Source organism: Haliotis cracherodii, unplaced genomic scaffold, assembly GCF_022045235.1.
Source record: "Haliotis cracherodii isolate W230 unplaced genomic scaffold, xgHalCrac1.p SCAF_5, whole genome shotgun sequence".
NCBI classification, from domain to species: Eukaryota; Metazoa; Mollusca; class Gastropoda; order Lepetellida; family Haliotidae; genus Haliotis; species Haliotis cracherodii.
In genome coordinates, this window is record NW_027266308.1 from 44681765 (window position 1) to 44701036 (window position 19272).

Consider the following 19272-nt stretch of genomic DNA (forward strand, 5'->3'; position numbering starts at 1 on the left):
AGTAAATATTAGCTATCGTGAACAAGGGGTGTCTGTGAACCATGTGCTGACCTTTCTATAGGGACATAAAGCTGTCTGACTACTGGCATTATGATTGATAGGTATGTTGTTGCAGATCCTTGTTACACCAAACCCTTATGGACAATCTTTGCTTTCATGTACACATTTCACACTTCAACTTTCACATAAGAACAAATTGTATTTCTTTATTTACATTTTTGAAAACTTGAATTAAAGGCCTCTCTTATTCGAATGAAAACACAAAGGTTCTATGGATATATCCATATTTCAAGTGGGGACATTTGATTGTGACCCGAATATCCTGTATATATTATCTGTATGGAGGAGTTTCCTATCTTTAAGTAGATGTCAGCAGCTGCTTAGATTAATAATTGATTGATAATGAGAATGGAACAATCATACATTTGAAGATTCTTTTCTCGAACATATCCCTTCACCATGTACTGCTTATAACAAAAACATATCAACACCTTTAAATGAAATTTGCTATGCTTACAATACAACATATTCAAGCCTTTAAACCTTGCCCCTTATCAGCCATTTGATTCTTTAACATCTATGCCCATCAAAAATGAGCTTGAGTATTGTTTTGAATTTTTACATTATTTTATCAGTTTTTGATAGGACATCCTAATTATTACCAATCATGAAAAGAATCAGTTCAGAATATTTTGGATAGCGTTCTGTCGATGGCCGAAAATAGGAACAAATCTGATACCTCTAGTCATATTAATATTCCTGCTTTTATGATCAGAGCCATCAGCATTTACCTCTATAGATGTAAAATACTCATCACAATTACTACTTTTCTTAAATAGCAGCTTAAAATTGAACAGTTTAGGTAACAGATGTGTGTGTTTGAATCTAGTCTATTTTGTGTTAAACACACTGAACTGTCTGGACATCATGTCGGCATGAAGGTAGACAAGTGATACAGGGTTAGTGTATAATGAAATATATTCATGGATACGTCTTCACAATTGTGTGTTCTGAGGTTGTAATTGCAGTTGATTGGTCCGTACAATGGTCTACTTCAGACTTAACCGTACCACCCAAATGTGGGTCATCAATCCCTGGCTGCTTGTGCCAACTGGCTACAGAGCCAGGTTGTATGGGGCTGCCAGTTGTTGGAAGCACAGCCGTGTATATTGGATGTGTCATGGTTGACTTGTATCCTAATACAGCTTTTGTTCTGTGTGAAGAACTGTCAGACCAGCTAGGCATGTGCCTTGTGTTCACATCTTGCAGGGGCGGTCAGGTAGCCTAGTGGTTAAAGCGTTCACTCGTCATGCCGAAGACTCGGGTTCGATTCACGACATGGGTACAATGTGTGAAGCCCATTTTTGGTGTCCCCCGTCGCGATATTGCTGGAATATCGGCGTAAACCCATACTCACTCACATCTTGCATTGATAGGCCTTGAAGTATGTTTTGTTTTGTTTTGTTTTGTTGTTTTACACTGCAGTCAGCAATATTCCAGCTACATGACGGCAGGTTTTTTTAAAAATTGAGTGTGGACCAGACGAGCCAGTGAAATGTAGCATCGATCACACAACTGGGATACAATATGCATCAAGCAAGTCAGCGAGCATGACCACCCGATCCCCTTAATCGCCTCTTATGACAAACATGGGTTGCTGTAGATCTATTCTAACCCCGAGCTTTACAGGTCTCTTGAAGTATGTTTTAGTAGATGAACCTTGTGTTGGTTGCACCGAGTTGGGTTTCATACAGCTTTTACCAATATTGAGGAAAGTTCCAGTGATCGATTATTGTTTATCACTTTCAGGTTACCTTATACTGATGCATTGATAAATTGTTATTTTTCATAATAAATATACTCATGATTATCAGTTTTGTAAAGGAAATAATATTTAAAATCTAATTTGCATTCAAAATATTGAAACATTCTGTGACTTTATCTTGAATGCTTGGGTCATTATATCACATATATTAACATTAAAAGCTTTTAAAAATGTTGCCAACAGACGGGTTCGGCCACGAAGACTCAAAAGTTATTGGCACAACTGTTGATCTCTAACTAATGACATGTTGTGACATTCACTATTAATATGCAATCAATAAAATATTTTCTTTTATAGAATTAGATTCTGAAATTTTCAAATTGAAAATCATTCACTGAAGTCTCTGGAGTAAACAGACTAAAAATATCAGTCGGTTATCCTTGATTGGTTGAAAAGCATAGTCGCCTTTTACGGCAAGCATGGGTTGCTGAAGACCTATTCTACCCCAGATCTTCATGGGTCTGTAGCGTTTGAATCCATGTGGGGAATCAAACCCAGCAAAAGCCAAAACCATAAGGCAACCCCACAACCATTCGTCCGGTCCTTGCACAAAACATGTGGAACTGACAGTGGCTTCAGGAAATAGACAGTGGACACTTGTCTAAACTAGCATCATGTCGGATCGGAACAAAATGCTGGGTTATAGATAGTGCCTAAGAGTGCCTGATTAGACAGTCCACTGCGATGTGTTGGATCCAACAGGAATAAATGTTGGCCAGATATAATGCAGACCAGGCTACTCGTGTAGTATGAAGTTGTGTTTGATGTTACTCAATCCTGTCATTTGTTCCAGTCTTACTGAAGGAGACCATCAATGTGGATGACCTGTCCAACAAGACACTCAAGATCACTGACTTTGGTCTAGCTCGGGAGGTGGACAAGACAACAAGGATGAGTGCGGCAGGGACGTATGCCTGGATGGCACCTGAAGTCATCAAGTCATCACGCTTCTCGAAGTTCAGTGATGTGTGGAGGTATGTTGTCATTACTTCATGTTCCTTGCTTTCATTTCTTTTGAACATGGGTTCCTACTGGTTGAAACTTCGGCTCATAGCAATGGGTCCAATTGCTTTGTTATTGCTGGTATATTGGTCTCTTCCGTGGTGCCCTCTGTCTGTATATATCTGTATATCATCCTGCGACCCCTCGAGGCCCCTCTGTCTGTATTTGACCTCAGCAAGATTGGCATCTGTCAGTGTTACCCCAATACCCTGTAGCCCCTTCAGGTCCCCTCTGTCTGTATGTGACCTCAGCAAGATTGACATCTGTCAGTGTTACCCCAATACCCTGCAACACCGTCAGGTCCCCTCTGTCTGTATCTGACCTCAGCAAGATTGGCATCTGTCAGTGTTACCCCCAATACCCTGCAACCCCTTGAGGTCCCCTCTGTCTGTTTATATCTGTATATCATCCTGCGACCCCTCAAGGCCCCTCTGTCAGTATCTGACCTCCTCAAGATTGACATCTGTCAGTGTTTCTCCCAATACCCTGCAACCCCTTCAGGTCCCCTCTGTCTGTATCTGACCTCAGCAAGATTGACATCTGTCAGTGTTACCCCAATACCCTGTAGCCCCTTCAGGTCCCCTCTGTCTGTATGTGACCTCAGCAAGATTGACATCTGTCAGTGTTACCCCAATACCCTGCAACCCCTTCAGGTCCCCTCTGTCTGTATCTGACCTCAGCAAGATTGACATCTGTCAGTGTTACCCCAATACCCTGTAGCCCCTTCAGGTCCCCTCTGTCTGTATGTGACCTCAGCAAGATTGACATCTGTCAGTGTTACCCCCAATACCCTGTAGCCCCTTCAGGTCCCCTCTGTCTGTATCTGACCTCAGCAAGATTGACATCTGCCAGTGTTACCCCCATACCCTGCAACCCCTTGAGGTCCCTCTGTCTGTATCTGACCTCAGCAAAAATGGCATCTGATCAGTGTTACCCCCAATACCCCCAGCAACTCAAGGTCCCTCTGTCTGTATCTGACCTCAGCAAGAATGGCATCTGATCAGTGTTACCCCCAATACCCCAAGCAACTCAAGGTCCCCCTGTCTGTATCTGACCTCCGCAAGATTTGCATCTGTCAGTGTTATCCGCAATACCCCCAGCAACTCAAGGTCCCTCTGTCTGTATCTGACCTCAGCAAGATTGGCACCTGTCAGTGTTACCCCAATATCCTGTAGCCCCTCAAGGTCCCGCTGTCTGTATGTGACCTCAGCAAGATTGACATGTCAGTGTTTTCCCCAATACCCTGTAGCCCCTCGAGGTCCCCTCTGTATCTGATCTCAGACACACAGTGTCACAGGCAGCAGGTATTAGTTTATGGCGAGACGATCCTGAGTTAGCATTAGGATTTATGTAGGTTATTTCCTGCTTTCAGCTCAGGTATGCATTAATTATTGTGTTATGTTGTCACTTGACACTCTTAAACACTGGACAATCCTTGTATTGTAATGTACGGGATTTGAATAGGGAAAAACTACCAGTATCATAAATCACACTGAAATTCCTTGCCTGTGCTCTACAGAGTGACTTAATCATGGCCCAACATGGCCATGAAACATCAGGACGGAACAAGTAATGAAAATCAAGCTGCAATTCTTATTTCATAGTTTCTGAACATAACATGTACATATTTGTTCAGTGAAACTCATTTTTGAAATATGTAGCAAGAGTTTTGTCTTGATTTATACAAATATAGCAGGTGATTGTAATTTTAACCACAAATATTGTTTATGTCACCTTTATGAGAAATGGGGGGGGTCGGGTAGCCTAGTGGTTAAAACGTTCGCTCGTCATGCCGAAGACCCAGGTTGGATTCCCGACATGGTTACAATGTGTGAAGCCCATTTCTGGGGTCCCCTGTCATGTTATTGCTGGAATATTGCTAAAAGCGGCGAAAAACCATACTTACTCACTCAATTCATGAGAAATGAGATGAAAATTCATAAAAATATCATTGTCTCTGTGATATTTTAAGAAGAATGTTATATGTTTGTTTCTTCAAATATATGATGATTAAAATCCATTAAAACTCTCAATAAATATGTCATGAATCACAGGTTATGACAAATACAAACACGGGTAACTTTATAGTTGTTGGAAAAGATTAGGTGGTATACATTGTGCATTCATCCATCTTTGAGGTGCTGACCCTTCATGAGACTTCCTTGTGAAGTTGTAATCCGATCTCACTCTGATTGTATACAGCAAGTTAGTCCCAGTAGATCGGTGAGCCAGGAGTTGCAGGGTTACAGTCACTGAACACAGCCTCATGTTTATCTGGGTAAACTGTGCAAACATATAAATGCGTTGGTGAAGATGACAAAAGCGCATCGCTATCAATCACTTAATCAGAGATGGGCTGTATTACAGCTGTGTGGGAGTCAGGTTGAGGCTTTGTGTTCAGGTGTTCTTTGTCGTGTGTCTATTTAGGTGGTCAAAACAATGAAGAAGTGACAGGTGCTTTTAGAGCCATGTAGTTTTTCCTGTGGTTGATATACTACTCATAAGATGTTAAGGATCTCCTGATTCTTTCAAATTACAATAGTTAATCTGTCATGGCAGGTCACTAATGATATAAAAGAATTGGGTGGTCCTTAACTTCTTTTGAGTAGTATATGTTTGATGTCATGTAGAAAACCTGACTTGTTTCCATGTTCCTCATGGGTACAGGGGTGGTGGGGTGGCCTAGTGGGTAAAGGTGTTCACTCGTCATACCAAAGACCTGGGTTTGATTCCCCACATGGGTACAATGTGTGAAGCCCATTTCTGGTGTCCCCTGTTGTGATATTGGTGGATTATTGCTAAAAGCGGCCTAAAAACACACTCACTCACTCACTCATGGGTACAATTTATCACCTTTTGTGTTGATTTTGCACACTGTCATGTTTAAGTCTCTGAAAAAGGAACTGGTAAACTTGCTAGAATGTCTTTGTATACTAAAGAGTTGAGACTTGAGTGAAGTTTAAACTTGTAAGCCTAGCCTGGCTGTATTGTTGTTAATTCATACCCTGGCAAGATGTTGACTTTAATTGTTCACAGTATCTCAGAATCATTTGAGTCTAAATGTATCCTTCTACTTCGGTGTCAGTATATTGCTCCATGTTTATGGGCTGTCCGGAATGCACCTTTCCCTGTATAGTTTGAATTGTGATAACATTTGCACAACACTTATAAAGCCTAAATTCAACTTGCGTGTGGGATACCTTTAACATTATACAAACTGACTTGGGCAAGCAGGCTGGTGTCAATTTGAATCCCTTGAGCCTGTCGTCGGCTACACTTACTAGGGTGATAGAAGTTGGACTCAGGCTTTAGCTTAGACAGCTGACAAGTAGCTCAAGTCGAGACTGGTTTCTTTTCCCCAAACTCATGTCAAGTGTTTTCATACAGATCGAACATTGACTTCAGATCAAACCCCATGGATTCAAGTAGGCTAACATCTCAACAAACTTTTCTCAACAAACTGTCACGATTTCTGAAAGTCCCATTCACACACTTTCTTGACCTTTTTGTGATGTATTTCTGTATAAACATATATCCTTTTCTATCTGTCTATCATCAATGCACCTATACCTCCATCTCTCTTCCCTTTCATCCATCGCTAAAAAAATGATTGTATTTGTCTATCATCCTGTCATTCATCCAACAAGGTGACAGTATGTCCTGTGTATCCTATCACCATGTTACACATTTTGCAAATATTTCTAGAGATACCTCAAGTTTTAATTTCAAGATATGATTCATAATGAGCTGAAAAAATACAATTATATGAATCACAACCCTACCTGAGAAATACCTGCAATCCTACTTTCCTTATTTGGAAAGATGATGTCCGTTTGAAAGGCATTCTTCTGTGCGTGGTCACGTGATGGAAATGTGGAGTGCTATTCTTGTCTTGGGTAATCCTGCAAGGAAGTATTTACGAAGTAGTGTAATCTTTTGACATCACAACACAAACCTAGCGGTATTCCTTTTGTTTAAAAAAGACAGAACACATTTTTTTATTTGTTTAATAGAACCACTGATCAAGTTTTTTCCGTATTGCTTTAAAGAAAAGAAAAGAGCTACTGGAATTATAAATAATACAATGCTCCAAAGTTAAGTTATTTAGGCGTTTAGAAGTGATACACATAAGGAAGAGAATTTATGGATGTCAACTTCTTTATTATGAGGAACACAACATTTCGGAGTATATACGTACTCCTTCATCAGGTGAATGATGAAGGAGTAAGCATATACATGTACTCCGAAACGTTGTGTTCCTCATAATAAAGAAGTTGACATCCATATATTCTCTCTCATAGTTAAAATATTTCAAATAAGGGAGGATATTCCAAATACAATTCATTACTGTAATGAATGAGAAGGCTACATAGCCATTGGTTAGTTCTCTGCTTACAGCAATTGGTGTGTTTCTAAAGCCCATTGAAGAAACGCTTGTAATGGCAGTGGATACGATGGACCAAAACAACAGAAGTCTAGTTGTTTTTGTACATTTTGAATGTACTGTTTGCCGTTTCATGTTGCATTATGTGAAGTAACTTTCGTTTAACAATTGCAAAGGTCTTTTAATCTATATCTAGGGCTATGATAGTCATGATTTTAACACAGTAGGCGACCTGTTGCACTCTGCTCTCAACTTCGAAATTGAGAATTTCCGGAAAGAAATAGCTTGTGTGCCTGACAAAACCACATGAACCTTTTTTTGTAATACTTTTATCTTTGGTAAATCATCATTTCTAAGCATGACTAAATTTTTTGAGAATTCTTGATTTTTTACCCTTGAGTACAAATTCCAGTTTTTCTTTTTCTTTTTCCACCTCCTGCTTCTACACATTTCCAAAAACATTTCCTGTAAAACTAGTATTGATTAATTTCATCTTGCCTATTTTGTATGAAAAATAAACAGTAATTATTTTTCTGTTTACATTACCATATGCGTAGGTGTGGTTGATCATGTTGATATTGTTTGTTCCATTTAGTTTTTCTTTCCTTCTTTTCTCTTTCCCTTCCGTGAAAAAATCAGAAGAAATTTATTTTCATTGTTTAGGCTCTGTTAAGCTTTTTGAAAAGCAATCAGGCAAATAATTATTATTCCTGCAACACCTTTTACGTTGGGTAAGAAAATGGTCAGTGCAAGCAAGATGTTGTTTCCGAAGCATATCTTGAACAATGGTCTAATATTTCTTTACCAAACTTGGTACATAGATAGGTCTAGCAGTGAATTGGTGCCTTTTGATAGTTTTGGATTTTATTTTTGAGTTTCCATGGCAACAAATTGACTTGAGAATTGAAAATGAGAGTAGTGCTCGTTTCTGTAGCAGATCTTGAAAACCTTGCAATATTTCTTCACCAAACTTGGCACATAGATAATTGTAGAGGTGAACTGGTGCCTTTTGATAGTTTGGGATTTAAATTTTATTTTTTTTAATTTGAGTTTTCATAGCAACAAGTTTTACTTGGACAGAAAATGGTAGTGTTGCTTATATCAAGAGCTTGAAAAACATGCAATATTTCTTCACAAACTTGGCACATAGATAGGCCTAGTGGTGAAGTGCCTTTTGATAGTTTGTGAAGTTTCATATGTGTATCCATGACAAGTATTTGCCATTGTGGGGATATCAATGACTTTGTTACACCCTGCCTTTCAAAGAAGGCGTAAGAGGCAACTAACAGGATCGGGTGGTCAGGCTCGCTGACTTGGTTGATGCATGTCATTGATCCCAATTGCGTGGATCGATGCTCGTGTTTTCAATCACTGGATTGTCTGGTCCAGACTCGATTATTTACAGACCGCCGTCATATAGCTGGAATATTGCCGAGTGGCGTTAAACAATAAACCAACCAACCCTTCAAAGAATACTCCTTATTGTTATAATGAGTTTAAAATTGCAAGTGTGGACGTGGAGAACATTTTCAGGGTCCTACAATTGAGAATCCTGAGAGACCTTTGTGGTGATTGTTGCTCTGATTGCTGCCTACATGGCCTAAGTGTAATGTTGAAACTGTCTCGTGTTGCAGCTATGGAGTGGTGCTATGGGAACTGCTGACTGGGGAGACCCCGTACAAGGGCATTGATGCACTGGGTGTGGCATATGGTGTGGCTGTCAACAAGCTCACCCTGCCTATACCAAGCACCTGCCCAAATCTCTTTGCTGACCTCATGGCAGGTAGGTGATCACCATGAGCACAGGAAGCCATGAAGGATTCTTCCTTGTATGGAAGAGCATTGCTATTAATATTGCAACCAGGGCTTTGTGTTTATGATAAAACTGTTTCTAAGGCTTATTTATGGAAGTTACATGTCAAACTTGTCAGCTTTAGATTTTTGTATTACATTTAGTTCAGTTATGTCTTGCAGAGTTGTGTCCCTTACAAAGTCAGGATACATTGATTGTGGCTTTCTGATCCCAGATTCTGATCTGTGGGTTGTTGCTACCAGACATATTTTCCTGAATTTCACTGAGCGGTAAACTACCATCACATGTGCCACTTCTGGAAAGTACTGTCAATGAATGCCTTCAAGTCTTAGACTGAAGTGCCACAATGCATAACTATACCTACTATCCAACCTGCAGCTAGTCGATATGTTTCACAGCAAACCATCATCACTAGCTCTGAAATGAACTCTCAAGGACAATTGTTAATTGATCTAATACTAGTAATAGCATGCATAATTGCATGGTGTTCGGTGCATTATAAGTGATTATAACAAGTGTGATGATGGTCAGAGCTCCAGATAAGCTGCGTATCTGCGTAAAATACGCATCAGAAATGCAGAAATATGCAGTAAAATAAAATCCAAGCGTATCAAATACACGATGAACATTACAGATACGCTACAAAAAAACCAACTTGTGCGTATCATCAAAATATTGCGAAGTAACCCTGCGTATTCGATTAGCAAATCAGCAACTTATTTTGGAATTATAAACGGGCATTCTGTCAACCTTGCCAAACTCCATGATGACAGTTACATCATGATCATTTGCCATCACACTTTTTTGTGGAAGTATCATGGTATTTTTGAGTCCTATAAAGCTCTCGAACCCACACGACACCAGTTTGCAGGGACTAGATGAATAGTGTTTTTAAATATTTAACTTAAATACCCACATGTGTTAAAACTAGTGGGTAACAGAAATTTGAATACCCAGATAGAATTACTGATACCCAATGATTTTGAAATGCATGGGTAAAATACCCACACCACCAAAAGCTTAACTGGAGCTCTGGATGGTGATTATTATTATGTCTCTTCCCCCAAAGGGAGGGGAGACATAATGTTTTTGGTTAGGCCCCCATTTTGCATTGGCATTTCCATCCTATTCCGAGCTCTAACTTGAGTACTGTTCAGTATCCTTCAACGAAACTTGATATATGCAGTGCCCATCAATTTTCAAAAGTTTATTTTTTATGTTTCCATGGAAACAATTTCATCTTAGTCTCAAACAACCCTAGGCTTCGTTTCCGATCCACAACTTTCTAGCCATTTAATATTTTGCATGAAACTATACATGTGCAAATGACGACATGCCTTTTCATAGTTTTCAATTTTATAATATTTCTTGTGTTTCCATGGAAACATTTAGCAGTCTCAAAAAACTAGGGTTGTTTCCCGCCTAAACTCTATAGCCAATAAATCTTTTTGCATGAAGCCATTATCTTTCAGGGCTATTATAGTCATTTATTAGTTTTCATATTTACACTAACAACGTGAACTATTATATGAAAAAATAAGAGGGAGAGACATATCTTTTTGAGTACAAATCTAGTTACTATTGTTAATATTATAATATTCCCACTCTCTTTGCATCAGACTGTTGGCATCAGGAGCCCCACGAACGCCCCACGTTCCAGGCCATCTTGCAGCGCCTGGAGGAGATAGCCAAGTCTTCCTTCATGAACACCCCTCAGGAGTCCTTCCACACCATGCAGGAGGACTGGAGGCAGGAGATCGAGCAGATGTTTGATGAACTACGCAGTAGGGAGAAGGTGGGATAATCACACTCCCTCATGAGGGCTGTAACTGCATGCTTTGGTGCAGTACAAGACATGTATCAGTAGTCATGTCTGAGAAAACATAACTCTTGTCATGTTAAAGAGCTTTATGCCTTGTTCAAAGACAATGCAAGATTTAGGGTCATTGAGAGTTGTGTTTGTGTGCATGCAGGAGTTGCGGTCGAGGGAGGAGGAGCTGACGAAGGCAGCGTTGCAGCAGAAGATCCAGGAGGAGCTGCTCAAGAAGAGGGAGCAGGAGCTGGCAGAGCGAGAGATCGATCTGCTGGAGCGGGAGCTGAACATCCTCATCCTGCAGCAGGTCATGAACAAACCAACACCCGTCAAGAGGCATCGGAAAACACGGTCAAAGCTCAAGTCTAGTGGAGGCAGGATCATCAGTGAACCGTCAGGTAGGCTGTAGAGGAGATTGGGATCTGTGAGTCAATAGTGGAGGCAGGATCATCAGTGAACCGTCAGGTAGGCTGTAGAGGAGATAGGAGTCTGTGAGTCAAGTCTAGTGGAGGCAGGATCATCAGTGAACCGTCAGGTAGGCTGTAGAGGAGATAGGAGTCTGTGAGTCAAGTCTAGTAGAGGCAGGATCAACAGTGAACTGTCAGGTAGGCTGTAGAGGAGATAGGAGTCTGTGAGTCAAGTCTAGTGTAGGCAGGATCATCAGTGAACCGTCAGGTAGGCTGTAGAGGAGATAAGAGTCTGTAAGTCAAGTCTAGTCGAGGCAGGATCATCAGTGAACCGTCAGGTAGGCTGTAGAAGAGAAGGGATGAGTTTGTGAGTGTCACTCAACCATTAACTCTCAACATATATTAGTTTTGTCATCTGACACCGGATTTGTTGAATCTTATTGTCCTGTAAATTTGAAGACACAGACTTTAATACGTAATAATTCCAATATATTTCATAATTTAGGTGCAAATTTATGTTTTTAACGAGGACATGACCTTTTTCTTCAGGTTTTCGACACAACATCACTGTACAGAAGGAGGGCCTGGTACAAGAGAAACGAGGGATGTACGGTCCAAACAGTCCAGACAGTCCTCCAGCCTCCCCAGCTCATGTTTTTCCCGTCTCCGGCACCAGACTCAGGGCTATAGCATGTAATAATACACTGTGTCCTTGTCTCAGGGTCATTATGGGGCCCAATAGGACCAGCATGTGTTGCTGGTTACCTATATTCATACGCAGAATCTCTGTTGTTGCAGAATCTCTTGTTATTGCCTCGAATAATCCTAATTACGTTTGTTGTCTATATGTGTCATGTATGACTATGTATGCGATGTGTACTATATGGCTGCGGATGCGATGTTGCAGATCCTGTGGATGGTGTGAAGGGGAAGACGTGGGGACCAAGCTCAGTACAGAAGGACCGGCACCAGCGCTCTTCCATTATTTTCGCTGATGGCCGGTGGTCCAAGAGTGCTCCCAACTTGGAGAAGAGTCTCCGGGCTCTTGGTGGTGGACATTCCAACATAGGGGCCTTGAGTGAACTTTGTGAGTAATGTGTCAGATCAGTCACTTTTAGAAAAATAATATCAACGATCGATGTATTTTTACAAATCGTAATCCATGCGCAAGACTTTTTAGAGAAATTCATGCATAGTCATAGACCAACTGTTAGATCGTTATGGATCTTCACTTTTTCTTATTGATTCTCATTTACTTTGAAGCCCTACCTTTGATGTTTAAAAACTAATCGCTTAATGTTATAAGAACAGTGTTATGTACTTACCCTGACTGCTTTTGCTATACTGAACATACAATCGTGCAATCATAGATGGATGATGACAGGCCCTCATTTATAATATACCCTGCAGCTTATTGTGGCAAATAAATGGATACATAAATTTACAGCCGGCCATAAGGTCTCATACGAATTTGGAGCTACGGGCCTGAAACAAAATCTACCTGCCACGTTCCTACAGGCAGGCGCATATTTCGAACGCTATGTTATGAACTTTTGTATGCAAACAGACCTGTCACCTCACATGACACTGAAATTGGTGAGAAGCACAAAAAGCACTCAATTACATTGTTCATTGTAAGATATATTGTGTGTGTCATTGTTTCCTACCAGCTGCAGTGAACCTGACCTGACAATAAACAGAGAAAAGGCAACACTTTGTTAATCAAAGCAAGGGACACTCACAGTTTTCGCATAAATTTCATGCTCTCATTAATTTCATGATTTACAGTTCTTCTTTTTTCTATGCAGGCAAGGTTTGAAGAAATGCTGCATTTAACTTCTTAGGTTTATTAATTTCTTGATCATGTGAAATAAATCAAGTTGAAAATATATATATATCAATTTTGAGACCCAAATGATATTGATAATATTACTTCACAGTATGAATGATCTGTAGTTGTAGATGATGGTCAAAAATATTCTTTATGTTTACAAGTCTAATAATATGAAGATTAATATGATCTTAATATTAATGGTTAAAGTGGAAATCCACAAGAAAATGTCAAAAGTCTTTCCTGACATTACTGGTCTTGGACTTTCAAGCTCTTTTAAAAAGTAATAATAATACTGTTAATCAAAAGTAAATTTGTGATGCACCAAATTGCAATTGCACCATATTGCTCATTGCGCTTGTTGTAAGAGGCAACTAACGGGATCAGGTGGTCAGGCTCTCTGACTTGGTTAATGCATGTCATCGATCCCAATTGTGTGGATCGATCCTCATATCAATCACTGGATTGTCTGGTCCAGACTCGTTTATTTACAGACCACTGTCATATAGCTGGAATATTGCTGAGTGCAGCGTAAAACAACATACAAACAAACAAACAAAGCTCATGGTGCTACGTTATTATTACCCCGACGAATGGATCAGCATGCACTGGTTTCAGCTGCCTGGGGAGTACAGTATACAGTAGGGATAGATAGGACTGTACTTGGACAACATAGAAAGGGTGCCTTATCCAACCAAGTGATTTTGACACCAAAAGCTGTACCCCTGTCACTGACTTGGACCCAAGAAATGAACTTAGTCAATGGCAAAAGTCAATAAGTCAAATAAACAAAACACAAATTGCTTATGCTGTGTCCTCACAACTCAACGAAACTGGCGGATGAACCATAGCAACAAGTCACCCCAATACCGTTCATGGTTGGGATATATATACGATCTGGCCAGTGAATGTCACGATAAGAAAAGTGCTTGATTCACTGACAATAGCTCTTGACAGCATTTCCCCATGATACAGAAAGTATTGTGCAAACATGCGAATCTTTGCTCAGCATTTCTATCGGTCAAAAGTCTAACTACTTAAACAAACCATCTGTCATATTGAAATATTATTGATCTATGACTGGTGAACAACGGCCATCTGAAACTCTGCATCATACTCTAAATATGGCTCGGCTCAAATATGTGGATATTCAAGGTCGTAACAGGTCCCCTGCTCTTCACGGTTGTTGTAGGTTTTTGGTTTGGTTTGTTGTTTAAAGCCGCACTCAGCAATATTCCAGCTATATGACGCGGTCTGTAAATAATTGAGTCAGGCCCAGACATTCCAGTGATTGACATCATGAGCATCGATCCACGCAATTGGAATCGATGACATCCATAAACCAAGTCAGCAAGCCTGACCACCTGATCCCGTTAGTCGCCTTTTACAACAAGCATAGTCACCTTTTATGGCAAGCATGGCCTATTCTACCCCGGAATCTTCACGGGTCTGTTGTCATAGGAACTGACTGGGTGGCATCATGCCTCCATGTTAGGGTTGGTCATGCATTCACTCACAGGTTTCGGTCCAGGCCTGATAGTTTACTCTATCAATTCTCAATCTCAAACTAAAGCAAGAGAAACTAACAGTTTTACTCCACTAGTCCAAAACCATCAATAAGGGCAAATTTCTACTAGTTCTTATGATTCCTTAATTATTGGGCAGTTTGGCTATAGGACTATATGGATTACAGGACGAGTGCCAATTACTGACGCTAGTACACCTGATTATCAGTCAAAGAGAGATTGGAATCTTCTCATAAATTTTCAAATTCTTAATCTCAGACTTATTACACCTTAACTATCAGTAGTAGAAGATAGATTGTAACCTTCTTATATGTCAATTCTGTCAGTCCTCCATCTCAGACTAGTACACCCTGACTTTCAGTAGTAGAGGATAGATTCTATAACCTTATGTATTTACAAACTGGGTCCACTCTCCATCTCAGACAAGTTCACCCTGACTATCAGTAGTAGCATACAAGACTGTAACCTTCTTATATATTTACAGATGATGAAGAAGATGAGTGGCCAGATTTTTCCAATGAGCAACGATACAAAAACATTCCACAGTCTCCAAACAGTGTCCCGGAGTCGTCCAACACTCTAAAGCGTAATGCTGTGAAAAAGAAAAGTGACAGTTTTCTGTTAAATGCAGCTGTTATACTAGCTGCAGTGGCAACTGGTTTTGATATTAGGATCTCAAACACCTCAGCTATTCACCCTAATCTTCACGGTCCTACGGAGGACGAGAGAAATGTGAAGAAGAGGGACTCCTTCATTCTCAACAGAAGAGATGCATATTTAGGGGCTGTGCGTGACTCTTTCATCGAGCCTGAAGGCATGTTTGGGAACCACCCTTACACAAATGCCTCAGGTTACCGCCATACATATCATGGTGTGCAGACGCGGCAGAGACCAAGTGTTCAGAATAATGAAAATTTCGATAGGCCAATACATTTCACAGAGCAGGATGGGGATAGTCCGGACTCGCAGACTACAAGCACAATAGGATCAAAATCGTCTCCGCACCGGTTGTCTTATGCAGATAGTGATAGCACAGGGGTGTCTGCAACGCCGTCACAAGCTGATCGCAGCATTATATATCAGAGGCAGATCTCAGATGGCAGTACATACGAATCAAGTCGGGCATCTCAAACCCCGCAAAGACGGTCAGTAACTTTCGAGGACGATTTCACCCCGGACAAGCATGTGGCTACTTACACACACAAACGAACTCCTTCAAATACCTCAAACACTTCCAATACGCCACTGGACTATGAACCACGTTCTACAAAGTATAATCCTGACAAGCGACCGTCAGACAGCCAGAAAGGCCAGCCAGTTCCTCCACGTCGCAAGCCCAGTGGCGAGGCACCTCAGAGACCCACCACACTCGAAGTGGGATCCACCTTTCGTTCTCCAACTCAGCAGCAAGGTTCTGCGCTGAAATACGCCTCCCCCGTCAATACGGGAGGTAGCCGGGATTCCCCGCGAGTGTGGGTCACCCCCTCTGAGACTGCCCCCGACAATGGCTTCTACTCAACCCGCTCCCGCCTGTCTCCGGGGAACACGCCCCCTCACATCCGTCATCAGAAAACCCTCCTAGACATTGACATGGAGGGACAGAGTCAGGACAAGCGGGAGGCGCTTGTTAAACCCAAACCTCTCAGTACAAAACCCACTATCAGAGACCTAGAGAAAGAATTTGTCTGGAAATGATACACAGTATATTTTAGGTTTTAAGAAATGTCAGTTTGCAGTAAATTGAAGTTGTCCATACTACTATTGCTATACACTCTTTTAAGACTATTTCAATGCCAGTTAGTTTTATCATTGATTTCCATTGATATTTCTCTACACAAGACAGTGGTAACTCTTTCTCTTCAAAGTGAAATATATAAGCCAATTTCCTTATCATGATTCTCTTGTCCAGTTAGGTTTTATATCCAACCACACTCTAGATAATGAAGGTATACATGAGGTTTTCCAGCTGTGTAAATGTGGTCCATGTTATAATGTATTATTCTAGGGTATTTAGCATATTAATTTGAGCAAATAAGAGGTGTTCTCTTTTTTCGAAGATTTGCCAAGCATGTAAATCTCACCTTACAAGTGCTATTTGTTTCTGAGAGGTGTACGTTGATATTACAAACTATATCATATTACAATATATGTCTTGTCCAAGCTGAACTGGGCCTGTTCGTCACGTCCGTTTCTGTGTTGATTTTAGATTAGTGTCTCAAGTCTACTATTCCTTGTGTAATCAGAACTGTTTGTAACACTATACCCATTACGTTTGTCATCTCATAGTCCTTCTCTAAAGTGAACAAAAAAAATCCTTTGTACGTGTTTCTACTTTCGTATGATGTTCCCCATGTCGATAATCATCATCATCATCACAGATATGCATTTATACATGTAGGAGTGTAATTGTCAACTAATTTATATATTCTGGTAGTTTTCTTAAGTCAATTGTAAGCCTTTGATTTTAGCTGGAAATTTATTTATGAAATATTTATATAATGCACGTCAGGAGTACAAATTGCACACTCACAAATAATCCACAATTGTCACTGTTTGAATGTGATACTTGATAGTCACAGGCTTACAGTTAACTTACCAGTAGAAACATGTGCAATACTCCCGAACAGTGTTGTGCATTCGATTGGACCAAACGATGTATGTTTTGAGAACACTACATAAAACTGGGATAAGTCATTGCCTCGTTTAAGTGAAGTACGCTGTGTCTCAGGCTCACTGGGTGTGTATATTCATTGTATAGCCACATAGATTATGCAAAAAATCAAATGAATCTCTTCTTTTGTATATACATGTAACATATGCTATTATAGTCTCAACATGCTGCATTTATGTGTAAGCTGATTCCTAAGTTGATATATGCAAACACTATCGAGAGCCTGAAAGTACAAAAGCTTAGTGACTGGCCCATGTTATGTCACTGACTGTGTAGGATGTTCTCACGGCCATGCCCAGAATTGACCTCTTAGAGGCATTTAGAAGTTGGAGTACTAAGCGATGTCATCAGTCATTTGAACAACTTGATAGTATTCAGATAAGTAGTAAGAGTGTTTTTTCCACCTGTAGGATCTGTCATATTAGTCTCTCTTTTTTTTTAGTTTTAACTTAAGAAAATTTAAGGGGCAGTCGGGTAGCCTGGTGGTTAAAGCGTTCGCTCGTCACACCGAAGACCCAGGTCCGATTCCCAACATGGGTACAATGTGTGAAGCCCATTTCTGGCCTGCCGTGATATTGCTGGAATATTGCTAAAAGCGGCGTAAAACCATATTCACTCACTCAAGAAAATTTATACTAAAATAGAGATAAGAAAAATTAAGATTTATTATATTTTTTATGAATATTATTTTAAATAGATTGTAATATTTTGTTCATTTTGTAGTCAGTCTTGTAACATAGGACTATGAGGTGTGTATACAAATCTGGTCATCACTGTGAGAACAGCTACACAGATCTGTGAGGGATGCAGCGCAGACAGAAACTGTTGAAGACTTACACGTGTCTGGCAGCTATACTCACTCCCATCTGGTTGAGATGGTTTACATAATATATACCAAAATAAATAACTATATACTCCCCCGTCTTGAGCCTGGCAAGAGAGGACGATAGTACTGTGCTGTGATGGAAGTTGGTGGCAAATATGACAGTAGATGTTGATGACTTTTCAGTTGGTGATAAGTAGACAAGGAGCAAGTCTAGAAGCAGGAAAATGGTTTTGCCTGATCTATTTTCAGCTGTGATCATCAATTTGTGCCTTGTAGCTGGTACAACGGTAGTCTGTGCTTGTCGTGCACACGGTGATTTTATTAGCATTGATCAAGTTATTTTATTATTGTACATATCAAGACAGCAGAACTGGACATGAGCAAGTAAATATTACCTGTGTAACCAAAGAAATTCCTTCCTTTATCCTTTCTATCTGAAATGAGAGATTTTTCAGGATTTGATATTAATCACAGTTAACAATTTGATCTCGAAAAGGACATAATCAATTCTATAATGTTACTCACACACTATATTTTATTTACACAATGAAAATAATGTAATGTTTGCAAAGTGTTAGAAAATATTTTGTCATTGCTTCTCAATTATTTTTTTTCAAGTCAAAGGTCAAAGCAAGTACTGCTGAATTAAGCTGGTAGCTTGATAATTGTATAGAAATAAACTCATTTCACAAAGTGTACATTTATGGAAAATATAATATTATATTTAATTGTAGAGTAGCAAAACAGCAGTAGCAGCAACCAAAAATGTATTCACATATCTAGATATTTTATATGCTGACAGTTTTTTGTGTATGTCCAAAATTGACCAAGTATAGTAACCCCGTATGGTAGCAGTGGGCTTCCACTGCGAGTGTATGTTGTCTGTCGGGTAGATTTACAAAATCAAACTTAAGTCTTGTAACAGCTGGCATTAATGCATTAATGAGTACCTGGTGTCTATAGGCTGTGGGTACTGTTCCCTACCACTCTGGATAGGTTCGTCTGTACAGTGAGAGAAAGGACAGTTCTATAGCATTTGTTGAGTACATTCTTGATGGACTCCATCTCCCATTGTGAAATAGACTTTGTAGAGTTTCTGTGAGTATTTGGAGGCATGGCACAGCCAGGACCTGAGACAGTGATGACAGGATGGAGACATTTGTAGAAAGGAAGT

At 40.1% G+C, this 19272-nt stretch overlaps 1 protein-coding gene across 1 annotated transcript in view; it reads left to right on the top strand.

Annotated features, from left to right (window-relative positions):
- LOC139441947 (mitogen-activated protein kinase kinase kinase 11-like) overlaps positions 1-19056 on the top strand; it is a 44603-nt gene extending 25547 nt beyond the window's left edge. Inside the window, exons 2-8 of the mRNA XM_071222696.1 lie at positions 2619-2799; positions 8846-8994; positions 10644-10819; positions 10998-11235; positions 11794-11937; positions 12152-12331; positions 15086-19056. Coding sequence (XP_071078797.1) covers positions 2619-2799; positions 8846-8994; positions 10644-10819; positions 10998-11235; positions 11794-11937; positions 12152-12331; positions 15086-16296 — 2279 coding nt within the window. The 3' untranslated portion in view covers positions 16297-19056. The remainder of the gene's footprint in view (positions 1-2618; positions 2800-8845; positions 8995-10643; positions 10820-10997; positions 11236-11793; positions 11938-12151; positions 12332-15085) is intronic.
- The last annotated feature ends 216 nt before the right edge of the window (positions 19057-19272 follow it).